The sequence below is a fragment of the Schistocerca americana genome, chromosome X (genome assembly GCF_021461395.2).
Source record: "Schistocerca americana isolate TAMUIC-IGC-003095 chromosome X, iqSchAmer2.1, whole genome shotgun sequence".
Taxonomy (NCBI): domain Eukaryota; kingdom Metazoa; phylum Arthropoda; class Insecta; order Orthoptera; family Acrididae; genus Schistocerca; species Schistocerca americana.
Genome location: NC_060130.1, coordinates 547,850,506 through 547,869,497, shown reverse-complemented (window position 1 = coordinate 547,869,497; position 18,992 = coordinate 547,850,506). Strand labels below are relative to the sequence as shown.

The window sequence follows — 18,992 nt, the reverse complement described above, 5'->3', positions numbered from 1 at the left end:
TGTAAGCATAGCATAGATGCTTGCTATAAAAAGATCCCAGACAGTCTTTTGCAGCAGATTACAACACAAATGTTATGAACAAGTTTTTCATTTTAATGCACCTACATGGTACTACACACAGAACAGCAGTGCTATTTCATTCAATGAAAAGAAAGGAAATGAAAGTTTAATACTCCATTTATGACAAGATCATTAAACAGAGCACAGCCCTGGATTGAACACATACAGGAATGGAAGTTGGCCTTGTCCTCTACAGAGGAAAAATCCCAGCTTGAAGAAATTTAAACAAACCACTGGAAACAACTACTTTCACCCAACACCTTCTGTATGTGAGTCTGGCACCTTAATCACTATGCCACCTCGCTTGATACAAACCAATTGAGAGGCTGAGGAGATAATTTGTTTGTTTACATACTCATTCTGGAACATGCATAGAACCACCATAACAACTGGGGGGGCAAGCATTTTCCTTTACAATTTCCATACATTCTTAACATTGCAGCTGTAACCTTTCAAACTGGTAAACATTCCAGCCAAGCAGTGCTGACCTCATGAAACAATTTAGTAGACAGCATGCTTGGACACTGAGTACAGTCACAAAAAAACATAGATCCAGCATACTACCACTGCAGTCTCACAATGAGTGGAAATTTTTAACTATAAATGGAAGAAAAAATTTGCCACCAAATGTGACTTTACACTGCTCAAATGTCAACAAGATACAAGACACTATGTTCTACAGGCCCAGAATGTTGACATTCCCGATACTTCTAAACAGTGGATAGTCCACCCTATTGCTCTCTCACTATAATACATATGAATTTCAAAGGTTTAGCAGCCAATAATGGTCTAAATCTAGTTGCGATACCAGTTCATTTTTGTCACCTGAAACCTGAATATACAACTAACCTATGCTAATACGCATTACAAAAAATGAAACAATCACATTGATTTGCAATTATTGTTGTATTGTCAATGGTTGACATACAGGGCAAAGTTACACAACACAGCACATGAAAATTATTTTATATAGGCTGTCACCCTTTATAGTTTCATTATAAATAAGTTGGAATATTTCAGTCAATACACAATTACAATATCTATAGAGTAAATCAGTAAAAAAATGAACTTCACTCATGGAATACATAAAAAAAGTAATGTGGGAAATTTCTTTAAAACTTTTAATTGAAAGATATACACAACATTCACATAAATTTCCATAAATTAGATATAACTCTTAATTCTGAACCATCAGAGTCACTTCATAAACACAGTACTTGCTCTTTATGACCAGTTTGTGCTTTATTTATTTTTTATTACAATCCTAGATTCATCACATCCCATTTCATGTTTGCCTTTGTCATGACACAAGACGTGCACAAGTTTCAGATTCTCTAAAGTAAACAGCAGTGTAAAAAAATACTCTGAATTTATCATGTATCCTTCTCGGGCTGCTATCTTTGCTGCCTTTAACATTCCAGGCACTATCTCTCGGCTGCGTTCAATTCTGCAGAAATTAAACAACAATGTTATAACTCTATTGAATGAACAGTCCACACACCTCATCAAACAGCTAAAATGCCCACCTGTGATCAAGATTCCATGTTGAAAACATAATTCTTGCTTCTCGGCTCTCATAAGGGTTAATAACATGACTGTAGGAGCAACAAGGTGAATAAAACAACCCTTGACATTGGAAGTCACCAAATGTTGTACAGAGACAAGTTGATTCAGCAGTTCTATCAAAGTAGCTTCCAAAGTACTGTCTCTGCTTCAAGTAATTTGTAAGACTTGTACAAGCATCAATTAATTTTGACCGTGCTACTTTATTTCTTTTATAAATTTCAGATTTCTGAATTGCAGTCTGAGTTTTGTAAAAGTAACCTCTAATTCGATCCTGAGAACGCTGAAATAAGAACTTCTCTTTTGTATCAGCATTTGTATCGATACCTGAAACATAAATTTGATGTATCAGATGTGCCTCTGCAATTTTTCTGCTTATCATTGTTATACCTCTTATCTCTCTATATGAAAGAAAGATCACAGGGAGAAGAAATGAACCTTCTGAGAGACCAAAAACCATCAGAAAAGAGAACAGAAAAGAAATATAGAAATAAAGACAGAAAGACAAAAGGAAAGGAAGATTAGGTCTGTTATACTCGTCTCAGGTTTTCAGTTGGATCTCCAAGTCAAGCTGTCAGAGTGACAACTTGACTCGAAGATCCGGCTGCAAACGTAACAAGGACATCACAAGTCATTTAGCCAGGAAAGCTTATGAAGCCAAGATTAGGGTTTAATTTACCACAGATGACGTGATCATTTGAGAAAGAGCACAAACTTGTACAGGACAAGAATGAGGAAGAATATTGACCACAGTATTTCCAAAGGAACCATCCACACAATTCCCATTACAGATTTAGGGGAACACAGATGTTCAATACCACTTTTAAACAGGAGTGTAACAACATTGTAGTAGATGTTTACAGTGATTCTTTTTCAAAAATGGCTTGCATATGTACAAAAAGTGAAGCCAAAAACTACCAGAAGGGTGTAATTTCACTTTCAATGTCTTGCTAACACCCGTTATAACTATACCTGTTATCTGTGTGAATATCATGATCTGTTAAGATAATGGTAGTCATCTCCTTCTGTCTGTCTATGTCTGACCATTTGCTGAGCATTGTTTATTGGATATGGGTATCCTATCAAATCCACATTCTCAGGTGGAACTGGGCGTTACTAAGAGAGCTTTTCAGCCATAGCACTGGAAACATCTAATTGGAATAGCAAAGTTGTACACTGAATGGAGATTGCAGGGAATTGCTTCAAATCCCACAAACAGTACAGGTACACACTATACTAAAAATGTAATGGAGAAACAATAATTCTCCTCTACAAATGTTCCACAGAACTCTTAGGAAATTTACAAGTACTGGGTTGAAAACACTGCAGTATCTTCATCACAGCATATGCCTTGCTTCATGTAACACTGGACTGTTCCTCACTCTAATAAGAGGCGATAACAGCAGTTTTTCATTGAGAATGAATTTCAGAAAATGAGGAGGGTTGTCACATGTATAAAAAAAATAAGTTTTGAAAAGTTAGAAAAGTAAATTTAACAGGGCTCAGCACATATCAGCACTTACTTGTGAGCTGATTGAAAAAGGGAGTATTCTGTAATCGGAAATTTTTGCAGTTTACTGGACATCACAATTCTATGTAATATTTATAATACGTTTCATAAAAAAGAAGTTAATATTTTGTTGTGATTTCATTGTATAGTTTCTAACAGATTCTGAGAAGATAATTAAACTAGAAACAATATTTGGTTCACACAATTTGGTTTCAATACTTCATAGTGTGCAGATCAAGGAACCATCCTGACATAATCAGTCATAGCCAATAACATTAAAAGCAATGAAATATATGCTTACTTGTTAGTGAATGGACTCTTGGATTGTGATGCTCAGCTAGTTAACATAAATAACGGACACTACAGAGACATCACTATGGCAAAAGACAGCATAATTAATAACTCCAAGGCAAAAGATTTTAAAAAAAAAGCTTAATAGAGGCAGCCAGAGATTAAATTTATAGAAAAATAAAGGCCAATGTCAATTATAACACGTTCCTTGATATGTCTGTTATGATATTCAAATAGCTTTCCAGGTAAAATAATTTGAAAATATATTAAAAAGTCATGTAAAAAGTGAACATTAATTCCTAGTGTGATATGGGTCTCTTTCGAACAGAAGACTGAAGTTTTACTGTAGGAAGGAGAAATAAACACCTGGTTTATGTGCATATTACAAAAATTGCTCAAATTTATTAAAACATCTAGAAGCAAGCACATTATATAAGAAGTAATTAATTTGGACAACAGAAATAAAAGCATATTGTTAACAGTAGAAACAAATACCAGGACAACATGTTGCTCAATAAGGTGAATCTCTATTGATATGAACAGTAAGATTACAAACAATAATTCAGAGGCAGGAAGAATTTTTAACAATCAATTTTTACACATGAGAGACACAATATGGTCAAAACATTTAGCAGAAAACTCATGAAGGATTTTCCAAATGAAATAAATTTCTCAAATATAAAATCTCATATGGACTTGATGGTATTTACAACAGAGTACCGTAATGTATAGTTGTTACTTAATTAGTAACATCCTCTATGAAACATGTAACGCATCGTAAATGATGGATTTTTCACCATATATACACCATTGTATATACACATGCCTCATCAAAAGTTGGGATATCATAGAGTTTATTACAATGACTTCTTATAGTAAACTCATTGAAGCTTGTACAAAGATAAATGTAAATCCTTCTGAAAACAAGAATGATTTTGGCTAATTACAAAAAATCATTACAAAACAAAGCAGGCTCTCAGCTCTGTACATTTTGAAAAGAAAAACAAAGGTGAAAATCTTTACCTCATGATGATTATCAGTCTTTAGTAGTATGTCCTCCTTCCACACAGATGAGTTCTTCCACTCTGACAGGCATGATCTGGATGAGACCATCAAGTTTATCTTGGAGTATAAGGTCCTATTCCTCAATGGCAGCTTCAGTGAGGTCATGAAGATTGTCAGGTGGATTCGGACACTGTGCAGTGGCCACCTTCAACAGGTCCCACGCATGCTCAATTGCATTCATGTCTGGCGACTGTATTGGCCAATGCACTTGGTTGATGCTGTATCTTTGAAGATACCAAGACATTGCTAGAGTATGGTGCGGTCTTGCATTGTCATCAGCTAGGACGAAGCTGTCACCGACTTCACATCTGCAGGGCCTTCTCTTGAAGGTGTTGGGGACCAGGAAAATTGTCGTAGGTGGGAATCAGAGGGGTCTGCCATCCCAGCATTACTGCCACCCAGAACATTACATTTACACCAGCAAACGGATGGATTTTCTGAATGTATCTGCTTCCTGCTGCTGCCTAGTGCTTCTCCAAACCCTAACATGTCTAGTGTCCATTTGCAAACCATTCCTGGTCTTGTCAGCAAACATGAAATTACTCTATTCTGCACTGAAATGGTCCACTGTTGATGCAAGAGCCCAGGTCCTTCGACTGAATCGGTTCCTCTGGTTCAGTGCAAAACATCTCATTGGTCTTCTGGAAAGAAGACCACCCTGATGCCATCTTCTACACACTGTTTGGTCTGGCAGCTGATTTTGGATGCCTGTGAGCCTACAGTTGGAGGAAACGATCCTGCATTGGTGTTGTCATATGAGGACGACCACTGCAAACAATAGTGTTCCCATTTCCCATCTCTCTGTACTTTCTCCCTAGCTTAGACACACCACTTTGAGTGAAATGTAACGAATTGGCAACATCTTGCTGTGTATGACCTGCTGAAAGTAAAGTCACTATCCTGACTTTCAAAGTGTTATATGTCTTTACATGGCATGTTACTATGGTGCTGAAGACAAACTGAATGAAGCTGCTGTTGATACCGAACTGCTCATGGTGTGCCGCTGTGGTAGTGGTATGTTAACATGACAGGGAAATGGCCACAAAGCATGCTGGCAGTAAACACCGTCCAATATGTGAACTCTAACTGGATGCAGGTAACGCATGAAGTGCCTAGGTCAATGAGACCTCTAGTATTGCAGACTACATCTTATGATAGTATTCCAAACTTTTTTTAGCACTGTATTTAAAAATTGTATCATAAAACCACCCCATAATAAAGCTCTCAGGAGAGACCTAAATTATTATTACCTTGTTTCACTGCAGACTTCTTAAGAAGTTATGTCTTATTAACTGCACTAAATGTGGCAGTGGCTGAATTTGAACTGCCCACCATGTTACATAGCAGTCAATCACATTACAGAGTGTACAGTACTGCTCATAAAAGTAAATGACACTTGTAACTGCGAGTCCAATTGAGGAAGTTAGGCCTGACACTCATCATGTGCACAATTAAAAAAAAAAAAAAAAAAAAAAAAAAAAAAAAAAGAAAAAAAAAAAAAGCAAGCAAGAAAACCTGCTCCCTCTCATTCCTAGGATTTCAAACATGTGAAATGCTCTTGAAGCTGTGAGGTGGAATCAGTGGCAGAACAGCAGCAAGAAATATCTGAAATCTCTACACTTAAAACAGTCGCTTCGTAGTTCAATGGTGTAGCTAGCAGATTGACAAACAACTGTATGATAGCAGGATTCAAACTGAATCTCACTTTCATAAATAATATTTTGTTTTACTGCATTAATTTGTTTAACCTATGGATAACATGAAATCAACAGAACAAACACTTCAGGGTTCTTAACAAGATTTTTCAGCCCTCCAAAGGGCACTACATGCTGTTTCTTTACCACTTAATATCCTGTCCAAAGGCCTTCCACTTCAATGACTTTCTGCATCCCTAGATCCTGTGAGAAAGCATCTCTATTAGATGAGTAATAAATCTCTTGATTTCTGCCACTTCCTACCAGGCAACTATGGAAACATTCCAAAGGTCATCACAGATTATTGGCATGGTTCGTTTCATCTCTGTCTATATGTTTTCAATGGGGACTGAGGTCTGGCACAGGAGGAGGCCAGCTGAGAAGTAAAATCTCATTCTCATCTGGAAACCACTCCTGTACCATAGAGCTGATGTCTGTATTTGACACAAATCATATTGGAAACAGACTAATCCCTCAGGATGTAGCAAGTGCATATTCCGGGATTGAAGAATAAAGTAGATGAGCTCCTGGTTTTTTTAGATGACATTGAATCTGATAATGTAATAAATATACTATGCCTGTCTGAGCATCACATTGTGTCTGATGTGGAAAAGGTAAATATCAGTGGTTATAAACTAGCTGCACATATGAGTAGAGAGAATAAGGTGAGAGGAGGAGTTGCCATATATGTCAAAAGTTATCACTGTGTAGAAAGCTTGGATACAAAAAAGTTTTGTCTAGAGCAACATATAGAAGCATGTGCCGGTCAACTTAAACTGAAGGAGGGCTCTTTTATAATTGTAACAGTATATAGGTCCCCTTCAGGAAACTTTCATTTATTCCTGGAAAACTTGGATCCCTTGTTGTGCTATCTGTCAGATAGGGGAAAGCAAATTATTATTTGTGGGGACTTCAATTCTGATTCACTGAAAGAGTGTAATAGGAAGAATGACCTGGAAGTCTTGCTCGGTTCTTTCAATTGGACATCTGTCATTAATTTTCCTACTCGGGTAGTAAAGGACAGCAGCACATTGATAGATAACACTTTTATAGACCAAGATAGGTTTAAAAACATAAATTCTTGTCCTGCTGAGAATGGGCTTTCTGATCATGATGCTCAGCTAGTTACAGTATAAGACATAGCTCCATTCAATAATTCAAAACTACCCTCCAAAGTTGTGCAGTCAATTAACGATTCAACAATTAGAAATTTCAGAGAAAATCTTCAGCAGTTAGATTGGGATGAGGTGAACAAGGAACCGGATGCTAATTTAAAATATAACTTATTTCATGATACACTTGTAAGAGAATTTGAAAACTGTTTCGCCCAAGAAAGTAGTTAAATGTAATTATAAGAAACCATGCAAAAAACCTTGGCTTACTGAAGGAATAAAAATATCTTGTAACCACATAAGGGAACTGTATCTAACAAAAAGAAACAGTAATGACCCAGAAACAGCCAAATATTATAAAAACTACTGTGCTACATTAAGAAAGGTTATTAAAAAGTTCAGAAGCATGTGCATCATGTCTGAGATTAATACCTCTGATAACAAAATCAAAATAATTTGGAATATTATTACAAGGGAGACACGGCAACCAAGAGTACAGGATGATGGCATCACCATCAAAGCGAATGGAAACTTGATAAACAACAAGCCGGAAGTTGAAAACATTTTGAATAATCATCTTTTAAATGTTGTAGAGAAAATAGGATCTAAATGTTCATTAGAAGAAGCAAGGCTGTTAATGGAAGAGGCCTTACAAACACCATTTGATACAACTGAAATTCCACCCACCTCTCCTTCTGAAATTAGGAAGATAATAAACTCTCTCAAGGAAAAAAGCTCACATGGAATTGATGGCATTTCCAGCAGGATAATAAATGCTTGTTCCCAAGAAATAAGTGGAATTCTTAGCCACATATGTAATAGCTCTCTGGAGCAGGGCATTTTCCCAGATAGACTGAAGTATGCCATTGTTAAACCACTGCATAAAAAAGGGGATATGTCTGATGTCAACAACTACCGCCCAATCTCTCTTCTGACTGCCTTATCCAAAATTCTTGAAAAAGTAATGTATTGTAGAGTAGCTTCACACCTCTGTAAAAATAAAGTTTTAACAAAATGTCAGTTTGGTTTCCAGAAGGGTTTTTCAACAGAATATGCTATATATACTTTCACTAATGAAATATTAAATGCTCCGAGTAACCGGAAGTTGCCCGTTGGGATTTTTTGTGATCTATCAAAGGCTTTTGATTATGTAAATCATGGAATACTTCCAGATAAGCTCAAGTACTGTGGTATGAATGGGACAGTTCTCAAATGGTTTAAATCATACCTAACTGGAAGAGTGCAGAAAGTTGAAGTAAGCAGTTCACATAATATGCAAAAAACTGGTGATTTCTCAAACTGGGGACAATCAAGAATGGGGTGCTGCAAGGTTCGGTCTTGGGTCCTCTGCTGTTCTTAATATATATTAATGACTCGCCATTCTATATTCACGAAGATGCAAAGCTGGTACTTTTTGCCGATAATTCAAGTATAGCTATCACACCCAACAGACAAGAATTAACTGGTGAAATTGTAAACGATGTTTTTCAGGAAATCATTAAGTGGTTCTCTGCAAATGGGCTCTCATTAAACTTTGACAAAACACAGTATGTACAGTTCCACACAGTAAATGGAATGACCCCATTAATAAATATAGACTTCGATCAGAAATCGGTAAATAAGGTAGAATATTCATAATTTCTAGGTGTATGCATTGATGAGGGGTTGAACTGGAAAAAACACACTGAGGATCTGCTGAAACGTTTGAGTTCAACGACTTATGCTACTAGGGTCATTGCAAATTTTGGCGATATACATCTGAGTAAATTAGCCTACCACACTTATTTTCATTTCTACTTTCGTATGGCATCATATTCTGGGGTAACTCATCATTGAGTAAAAGAGTGTTCATTGCACAAAAGCATGTAATCAGAATAACTGCTGGAGCTCATCCAAGATCATCCCGCAGACACTCATTTAAAGAACTAGAAATCTTCACTGTAGCCTCACAATATATTTATTCACTTATGAAATTTGTTATTAACAATCTGAATGAATTCAAAAGTAATAGCAGTGTACATGGCAACAACACTAGGAGAAAGGATGATATTCATTACTCAAGGTTAAATCTAACTTTGGCTCAGAAGGGGATAAATTTTGGTGCCACAAAAGTCTTTGGTCACTTACCTAATAACATCAAAAGTCTGACAGATAGCCATACAGCATTTAAAAGGAAATTAAAAGAATTTCTTAATGGCAACTCCTCCTACTCATTAGATGAATTTTTGGATGTAGTAAGTGGATAATTTCCCCAACCCCCACAAAAAAAATTAAAAATATTAAGTGTCATGTAATATCTTGTACAGACACCTTTTATTAACCTGACACGACAGCAGATGTTTCATGTGGAGGCGCTTACACAGCCTCTGTTAATTCCCTATCTCTCTCCATGCAATTTCCACATTTTTGGAGCCCCAAAGAAAGATATTTGTGGCTGTTGATTTGCCGGATACAATCATGGTTCCATAGGCAACCCTAAATTTTTCCATGAAGGCATTTACCATCTTGTCCCACAGTAGGATCAATGTATTAGCAATTGCAGTGATTACTTTTGAAATAATGAACAGTTCACTTACTATTTCTCCATCTGTATCATATTCATTTGACTGTCCATTGTATTTTAAATATAACATTTCATTTAGTAAAGCACATCAAGAAGTCCATAACATAGACAACATTCCTTTGCCACACCAGAGATGGCTCGAATTCAAAGATACAGTATCGACAGCAATAGATAGATTCATACCGCATAAGTTAGTAAGAGACAGGACTGATCCACCATGGTACACAAAACACGTCAGAACACTGTTGCAGAAGCAACGAAAAAAAGCATGCCAAATTCAGAAGAATGGAAAATCCCCAAGACTGGCTAAGTTTCACGGAAGCTCGAAAATTAATGTGGACGCCAAAGCAAGATGTTTTTAATAGTTTCCACAATGAAACATTGTCTCAAAATATGGTAGAAAACTCAAAGAGATTCTGGTCATATGTAAAGTACACCAGTGGCAAAAAACAGTCAATACCGTCACTGCGCAATAGCGATGGAAATGTTACCAATGATGGTGCCACTAAAACAGAGTTACTAAATACAGTTTTCCGTAATTCCTTCACGAAAGAAGATGAAGTATATATTTCAGAATTCGAAACCAGAACAGCTGTTAGCATCAGTGACATAAAAGTAGATATCTTAGGTGTTGCGGCAGAACAACTCAAATCATTTAAGAAAGGCAAGTCTTCCGGTCCAGATGGTATACCAATCAGGTTCCTTTCAAAGTATACAGACACAACAGCGCCTTTCTTAGCAATCATATACAACCACTCACTTGACAAAAGGTCTGTTCCTAAAGACTGAAAAATAGCACAGGTCACACCAATATTCAAGAAAGGAAATAGGAGTAACCCATTGAATTACAGACCCATATCACTGGCCTCAATTTGCAGTAGGACTTTGGAGCATATACTGTACTCGAACATTATGAATCACGTTGAAGAAAATGAATTATTGATACATAACTGACACGGATTCAGAAAATATCATTCTTGTGCAACACAGTTAGCTCTCTATTTCCCATGAAGTAATGAGTGCTGTTGACAAGGGATCTCAGATCAATTCCATATTTCTAGATTTCCAGAAGGTTTTTTATACCATTCCTCATAAGTGACTATTAATCAAATTGCGTGCATATGGAGTATCCTCTCAGTTGTGTGACTGGATTCGTGATTTCCTCTCAGAGAGGTCACAGTTCATAGTGATAGATGGTAAATCATCGAGCAGAACAGAAGTGATATATGGTGTCCCGCAATATAGTGTCATAGGCCCTCTGCTGTTCCTGATTTGCACAAATGATCTAGGTGATAATCTGAGCAGCCCCATTAGATTGTTTGCAGATGACACTGTAATTTACCGTCTAGTAAAATCATCAGATGATCAGTTCCAATTACAAAATGATCTAGAGAGAATATCTGTATGGTGCAAAAAGTGGCAATTGGCACTAAACAAAGAAAAGTGTGAGGTCATCTACATGGGTACTGAAAGAACTCCGAAAAATTTTGGGTATACGATAAATCGCACACATCTAAGGGCTGTCAATTTGACTAAATACCTAGGAATTACAGTTACAAGCAACTTAAATTGGAAAGACCACATGGATAATATTGTGGGGAAGCCGAAAAAAGGACTGCGCTTTGTTGGCAGAACACTTACAAGATGTGACAAACCCACTAAAGAGACAGCCTACAATACATTTGTCTGTCCTCTGCTGGAATACTGCTGCGCGGTATGGAATCCTTACCAGGTAGGATTGACGGAGGACATAGAAAAAGTGCAAAGAAGGGCAGCTCGTTTTGTGTTATCGTGCAACAGGGGTGAGAGTCTCCTAACATGATACACAAGTTGGGGTGGCAGTCACTGAAACAAAGGCGGTTTTCTTTGCGGCAAGATCTATTTACGAAATTTCAATCACCAACTTTCTCTTCTGAATGTGAAAATATTTTGTTGACACCCACCTACATAGGGAGAAATGATCATCATAATAAAATAACAGAAATCAGAGCTCGAACAGAAAGATTTTGGTGTTCCTTTTTCCCATGTGCCATTCGAGAGTGAAATGGTAGAGAAGTAGTATGAAAATGGTTCGATGAACCCTCTGCCAGGCACTTAAGTGTGAATTGCAGAGTAACCATGTAGATGTAGATGTAGATGTAGATGTAGACCATATTTTAGTTGTTGGGGAATGGCTGAAGTTTAATATGTTTGGGAATGGTGATACCAATTCTTTTACAGTACAGAGATCCACATTTGCTTTGGGGTTGAAATGAAAATGTAAATACCTGTTTAGCAGAGGATCAGTCACACAATTCCCACAGAGCTTTGCCCACACTACTAGAAATGTGGATAACATATAACTGTGACATTTTCTTAAATGCTGATGGCACTCATCAGATACTACAAAATTTAAACAATACTTTTTAAAAGTATTATTCTCTGACTGCCACCAATATACTACGACACATTAATTTTGCCATATTAATTATATAACATAGAGACAGAGGAACAATAATTCTGTCGTATTTTGCATATTTCCACACTCTGATTTCCAATGGGGTAATATTCTGGGGAAATGCTTCAAAAGGGGGAAAAGTTTTTTAAAATACAAAACCAAGCTGTGAGGTTGACCTGTGGTGTTCCAAATCAGGCACCCTGTAGGCACCTATTCAAGACACTTGGGATACTGACACTTGCAAGTCAGTACACCCTACTTATTGATGATATTTGTAAACAACGACAAAAAAACTTTTCCAAGCGAACTATGGTATTTACAATAATAACATATGACAGAAGCAAAGCCTTTACAAAGGCTCAGCTACTCTCAATATAGTACAAAAAGGAGTTATCCAGGCTGAAATAACAATTTACAATAAGCTCACAGTGAATATAAAAAATTATATTGACAACCCTCACGTATTCAAGAAAAAAGTGAAACAATCCCTTATAAACAATACTGTAAATAATTTAAATGAATTTATAGATCTATAACATTTGTAACAAATGTATTATATTGTAAATGATGTAATTTGTATGCCAATGTACATAATATTGTGTATCTCATATGTATATTGTTGGCAATACTGTTGTTTCTTTTTTGCACCTTGAATGCAATATTGTGTAGCTTGTATTTATATTGTTTAGGGTATTGCTTGTTTTTCTTCTCTTTTTGCCCATATAATATTGTATTCATTGACTTGTCCTACATTAGAGTACAATCTTTATACAAAATGTAATTTTAGAAGACTAAATAAAAATGAATCAATCTCCAAAGGTTAGCTCTGTTCAAAAATGTTTTCAGATCCTGATCAAACGATGTCAAAGCAGCAAATTCAAATGAACATTTAGTCTCCTGCAGCATACTCTTTATTAACATCTGACGCACTGGTTCATTTGAAACAACATTTGGGAAATGATTTTCATATTATCTTCTATTAAGAAGGGTACTGAAATTCTTTTTCCTCCTTTTGGTATTTAATATTGGTAATATATCCAAAATGACATGAAATACCAAACTACTTTTTTAATAACAAATTATCAGTTTTGAGGGCTCTTTCCAATTGCACTAATTTTTCCTATCTTCCCACCTGAGATTCTGAAAATACTTTATTTTTTCCACCTTGCAGTAGCTTCGACATGAAGTAAAGTTCACCACTCTGTTCACCCTTATTGATTTGTCTAGAACTCATTTTAGCCAAGAAAAGATCTGATACACCATTCCCAAGAAAAAATGCCTGTATGTAGGTTTCAAGCACCATGTATATGTTCTATTGTGCTTGTTATAATCTATCTAATGTAGTAAGTATCCAAAAAATAATTTACAAGCAGCAGTGTTTTACAAAAGATATTTATCTTCTGACTTTAAGATTTGGTGCATCTAATTATCACAAAGACTTTGGATTACAGTGAAACAAAGGATTTGACATTTCTTTACAATCTGCCTGCAATAACTACAACAAAATGACTTGTGAATTCAAATAAAAATATTAATATTCTTTCATAAGCAGACAGTCACAATGCTGTTTATAACAAATTAATTTACGTTAGAAGAAATTAGCATTTCTTATTCACACAGGGAATTTGCCTCAGCAAAATAAACACCATTTGGTATACAGTTTGAAGCCAATTTGAAATGAAATTAATATGAAACACTCAACTCACCATATTTGACTAGGTAAGCATAAGAAGGAATAAGAAATTATAGAGAGTCAATCAGATACCCTGACATTCAGTTATTACCCACCTACGAACCAATCAGGGTCATCTTTTCGATGACTTTTCACCACTTTCTCCTTTCGTTCTTTTGCGGTCTTCATTTTTCTGGCTTTTTCGACAGCTGATGTCAGGATATGCATTTTTTCCTTAAGGTTTTCTGACAAGAACTGCTCTGCTAAGTCACCTACTTGTAATAACTCAATATTTACCATCTTCAATGCACTGTACAGTAGCTCTGCCCCTGTAACACAATGGTGGCACAAGTTATGATCTCTTCTTTTCTATAAACCTATGAGACACATAGGAACTTAATATTATATAACATAATATCATTGGTTCAACGTCGATACAAATGTAAACTCACACTTTCTTGTGTATACAGTAGCAAATAAAATAACTTTCCCAAATTCAAATCAAACTAGTCTGAATGAATGTTATATGAATTTATGATGTCTGACTTTTTCTGATTTAATTAGGTATTATTTGAATAAAATTAACAGGAATAATGATATATATGTATGTATCAATTTTTTGGTAATTTAAATGAAAATTCCAGAATTGTGAACATGTTGCCATATTCCAGATGACAATATTAATTAGCAGAAATGGCTTTCTACAAGCAAGTATGATACATGTTCTTACTTTACCAGGAGGTCCTGGTCAGCACTACAAGTTTGCCACTGATCATACTGTCAATAATCATCAGATTGAAACTGTAACTATTTTGCTGGGATGAAATTTAGTACATTTATTATTTACAGTAATATAAAGCAAAAGTTAGAAGTACAAAGTAATAAAAAATATTACATATCTAAAACTCATGGTATGATTAAGCCTCCATGTGTAGTAATTTTTGTTTTTAAATATTCATTGCAGAATTATACTTCTAAATCAGAAAACGATTATCATTAGTCAAACTATCATACGAGATTGTGCAGAAACTAGTCTCACATCCACTTTTTTCACCTCAGTGATATAGACAGCAGTACTGCAGGTACAACCACAACCAAAGAAATGAGAGAGAGAGAGAGAGAGAGAGAGAGAGAGAGAGAGAGTGGAGATACCGAACTAGTACACTGTCTGATCAAAAGTATCTGGACATCCCAATGTAATGTGGAATTTATCACTAGGTGGCACAAGAGGCAGACCTGCCAGTGTAAAAGGAGATGGTGAGTATTGTGATGTGATTGGAGAAGCAGTAACAGCAGAACGGGTCAGTCAGGAAGGCTCAGTGACTTCCAAAGTGGGGTACTCATTGGATGCCACCTGAGTAACAAATCCATCAGGGACATTTCAACTCTTCTACAGATGCCCAAGTCCACTGTTGGTGATGTGACTGTGAAGCGGAAATGTGAAGAAAAAAACAAAACTAAACCATAATGAGGCAGATCTCACATGCTAACTGACTGGGGCTGTCAAGTATTGCAGAGGGTGGATGTAAAAGATCGCATATCAGTTGAAGGAATTGCTTGAAAGTTCCAAAGTGCTATGAGCAGCCCAGCTAGCACAATGACTGTGTGAAGGGTATTAAAAAGAATGGAGTACAATGGTCCAGCAGCTCCACATAAGCCACACATATCTGTAGTCAATGCTAAAGGGGCACTTGAGATGGTATAAAAAGTGATGCCATTGAACAGTCGACAACTGCAAAAAAGTGATTTGGAGTGATGAATCATGATGTAACCTGTGGTAGTCCGATGGAAGAGTTTGGGTTTGGTAAATGCCTGGAGAATGTTACCCATCATCATGCGTAGTGCTGTCAGTGAAGTGCAGAGAAGGTGATGGTACAGTATTTGGGGGGAGGGGGGGGGGGTTCAATTGTTAAGAGTATGGTTCCCTTAATGTGCTTAAGAAAACGCTAAGTGTGGAAGGATATTAACACATTTTACACAATTGTATACTGTTTACAGTAGTGGAACAGTTTGAACAAGATGACTGTTTGTATAAGCATGACAGTGCATCCTGTCATAACACAGCATCTGTGAAGCAATAGATTGTGAACTGTTACAATACTGGAAAGGATTGACCTGCCCAGAGATCTGACATGAAACCAATGAAACACATTTTGGATGAGTTAGAACACCAATATTGCCCCACACTATGGCATCCTACATCACTGCCTTCTCTGGTTTTGGCTCTTGTGAAAGAATAGGTTGCCACTCCTCCCCAGATATTCAGACATTCACTGAATGTGTCCCCAGAACAGTTCAAGCACTCATAAAGGTGAAGGGTGGACACATCCCTTATTAATGCCCCCCAATAGGTGTCTGTATACTTTTGACCAGATAGTGTATACAGATTCTGTAGAGAGGCAGTAGCCATTCAGTAGTTGCAGCGACCATAGTCCGTGTAATAGACTGATACAGGCTTTAAAAATCATATCACATGGCCATGCCGTGTTGGTACAGCAGAACATCTGAAAGGAAAGGGAAACTACAATTATTACATTTCATGAGGACACACAGCTCTACTTTATGGCTTAATGGCAATAGCAACCCACTGTATTCATGGTGTTTCTGTAAGAGCATGTAAAAATTTAACAACACATAGAGGATGCTCCACTGAAGAATTAGAGGTAGGGAACCTGGGGTCAGAGAAGTCAGCCTGAGGAGATAGGAATAAAATCTCATTACTGTGTACTATTTTGTTTATGTTAGTTACAGTTAACTGCAAATACCATCTCTGACACAATAAACATACCATTTGTACTGTACCTTACAAAATGTGCTGAAATTGATGGCCATCAACCTCAGTGCAAGCACGACATTGGCAAACAAGATCCTGACACACCCTGACAAATACCCCTGGTGTGTACAAATCCCATCACAGGTAGCTACAATTCTGGCAACTAATTCCATCTCCATATCCACGAGGGTCTCATACACATAGGAAATAATGAAGTGGATGGGGGTCAGGTAACCTTGCAAGCCATGGAATAGGACCTCCACTTCCAATCCAGCAGCCAGGAAAAACAGCATTGAGATGACTGCGGACGTCCACACTGAAGTGAGGTGGTACACCATCATGTTATATCCACATACTCTCACAAACAGTAAAGGGGACAATGTAAATACAGTATAATAGAGCCATCATATGGACAAATAAAGTAAACAAAACCTGCAACATTACATCCCAGTAATCAGGATTGTCGTCCTTCTTTCCTTGCAGGAAATAAAGAATGTACATGTAAGTAAACAGCACAGTACGTGTAAACTTGTATGCATGTTAGTTGTAAATAAGCTAGAAAACAATAATGCTAGATAAAGCAATAGGCAAATTTATTTCCATATCTCCTTAAGCTGGCTTTTCTGACCCCAGGTTCTCTAATTAAAATTGTTCAGTGGAGCATTCTCTATGTCCTGTTACTTTTTTGCATGTTCTTACAGAAACACTCTGTATAGTATTATGGAGGTAAAATAGTCCCTAGAAGTGTAAGTCGGGGGCACTAACTTCAAGCAAGAGATCCACAGTCATCAAGAATATGTTCTTGGGTTGATCACTGTTGTAAATGATGGTTAAGAGCTTCACAGTACTGAATCAGTTGGCACATATGAGTTCTCTACCCTTGAACTCACCTTCACTAGCAACTTCAACTGTGTCGAATGATGCTGACAAATCTTTCACCATGTAACAGTGCTAAAACCTTTCATTTCCATCATAACACTCAAATAATGCTTAGTACCTCATGACACTCTCTCTCTCTCTCTCTCTCTCTCTCTGTGTGTGTGTGTGTGTGTGTGTGTGTGTGTGTGTGTGTGTGTCTCAAGTCATATGATAATGTTCTTTATGTTCCTGTCAATAAATCTGAAATAAGACATGTAGTTTGACACAATAATAAACACAATGAGAGAAGGAGTTAAAGAGAGAAATGTTGAAAATGAAACAGAAAAGGAATCTACAAAGAGGATCCACATAAGTTAATGGGCAGTTTCTTAGCGTATCTATTTTTTACTCATACTGCTGTCTTACAATGGACAATACAATAATCATAATTGTACAAGCAAAGAGCAGAGCCACAAGCACAACTAAACATAATAAAGACAGATGTAGGAGTGTGCTAATTTCACAGACAACTACAACAAAAGAATTATGAGCATTTGACAGAAAAGGTAAAAGACATTTATATGACACTTCACATGCAAAGAGAAGTCCAACAGTTTGACACCTGAAATCCAGAGAAATTCTACACCTACGTCTACATCTACATGACTGCTCTGCAATTCATACTGAAGTGCCGAACAGAGGGTTCATCAAACCAATTTCACTCTAGTTCTCTTCTATTCCACTCTCAAACAGCGCACAGGAAAAATGGACACTTAAATCATCCTGTCGACCTCTTGTTTTATTACAATGACTGTTTCTCCCTATGTAGGTGAGAGTCAACAAAATATTTTCATATTTGGAGGAGAATATTGGTGACTGAAATTTCATGGAAAGATCTCACTGCAATGGAAAACGCCTTTGTTTTAATGATTTCCACATCAATATGTGTATCATACCTGTGATCTCTCCCCCCTACATCATGATGATACAAAATGAACTGCCTCCTTTCAACTTTTTCGATGTTCTCCGTCAATCCTATCTGGCAAATATGCCATACCATACAGGAATAATCTAGCAGAGGAAGGGCAAACAGCCTTAGTGAAGCTGAAAACAACACAAAAAGAGGACAGAGTATAGATAAAGATGGGATGGGAAGGAGGAGAAGAAAGCAGAAATTTGAAAAAAGTAGGGCAGTACTGTAGATGAGGAAATAATAGAGAAGGAGAAAAGAGCATGAAGAAAGGAACAGAAGCACGGATCACACTGCAACAGAGGAGAATTGTGAAAGTTAGAATTGTATTTAATTATTGCTTTTTCATGCCCCCCTCCCCCACATTCTACTATCAGCGACCATCTTTGACCTCTCATCAATGACTCACTGACTTCCCAGGACT

The 18,992-nt window shown here is 36.8% G+C and overlaps 1 protein-coding gene across 1 annotated transcript in view; it reads right to left on the bottom strand.

The window, feature by feature from the left end:
- Nucleotides 1-1,167: 1,167 nt before the first annotated feature.
- LOC124555296 (DNA fragmentation factor subunit beta) overlaps nt 1,168-18,992 on the bottom strand; it is a 137,634-nt gene continuing 119,809 nt past the window's right edge. Inside the window, exons 4-6 of the mRNA XM_047129167.1 lie at nt 14,084-14,296; nt 1,587-1,950; nt 1,168-1,507 (exon numbers count right to left, since the gene is read on the bottom strand). Coding sequence (XP_046985123.1) covers nt 1,303-1,507; nt 1,587-1,950; nt 14,084-14,296 — 782 coding nt within the window. The 3' untranslated portion in view covers nt 1,168-1,302. The remainder of the gene's footprint in view (nt 1,508-1,586; nt 1,951-14,083; nt 14,297-18,992) is intronic.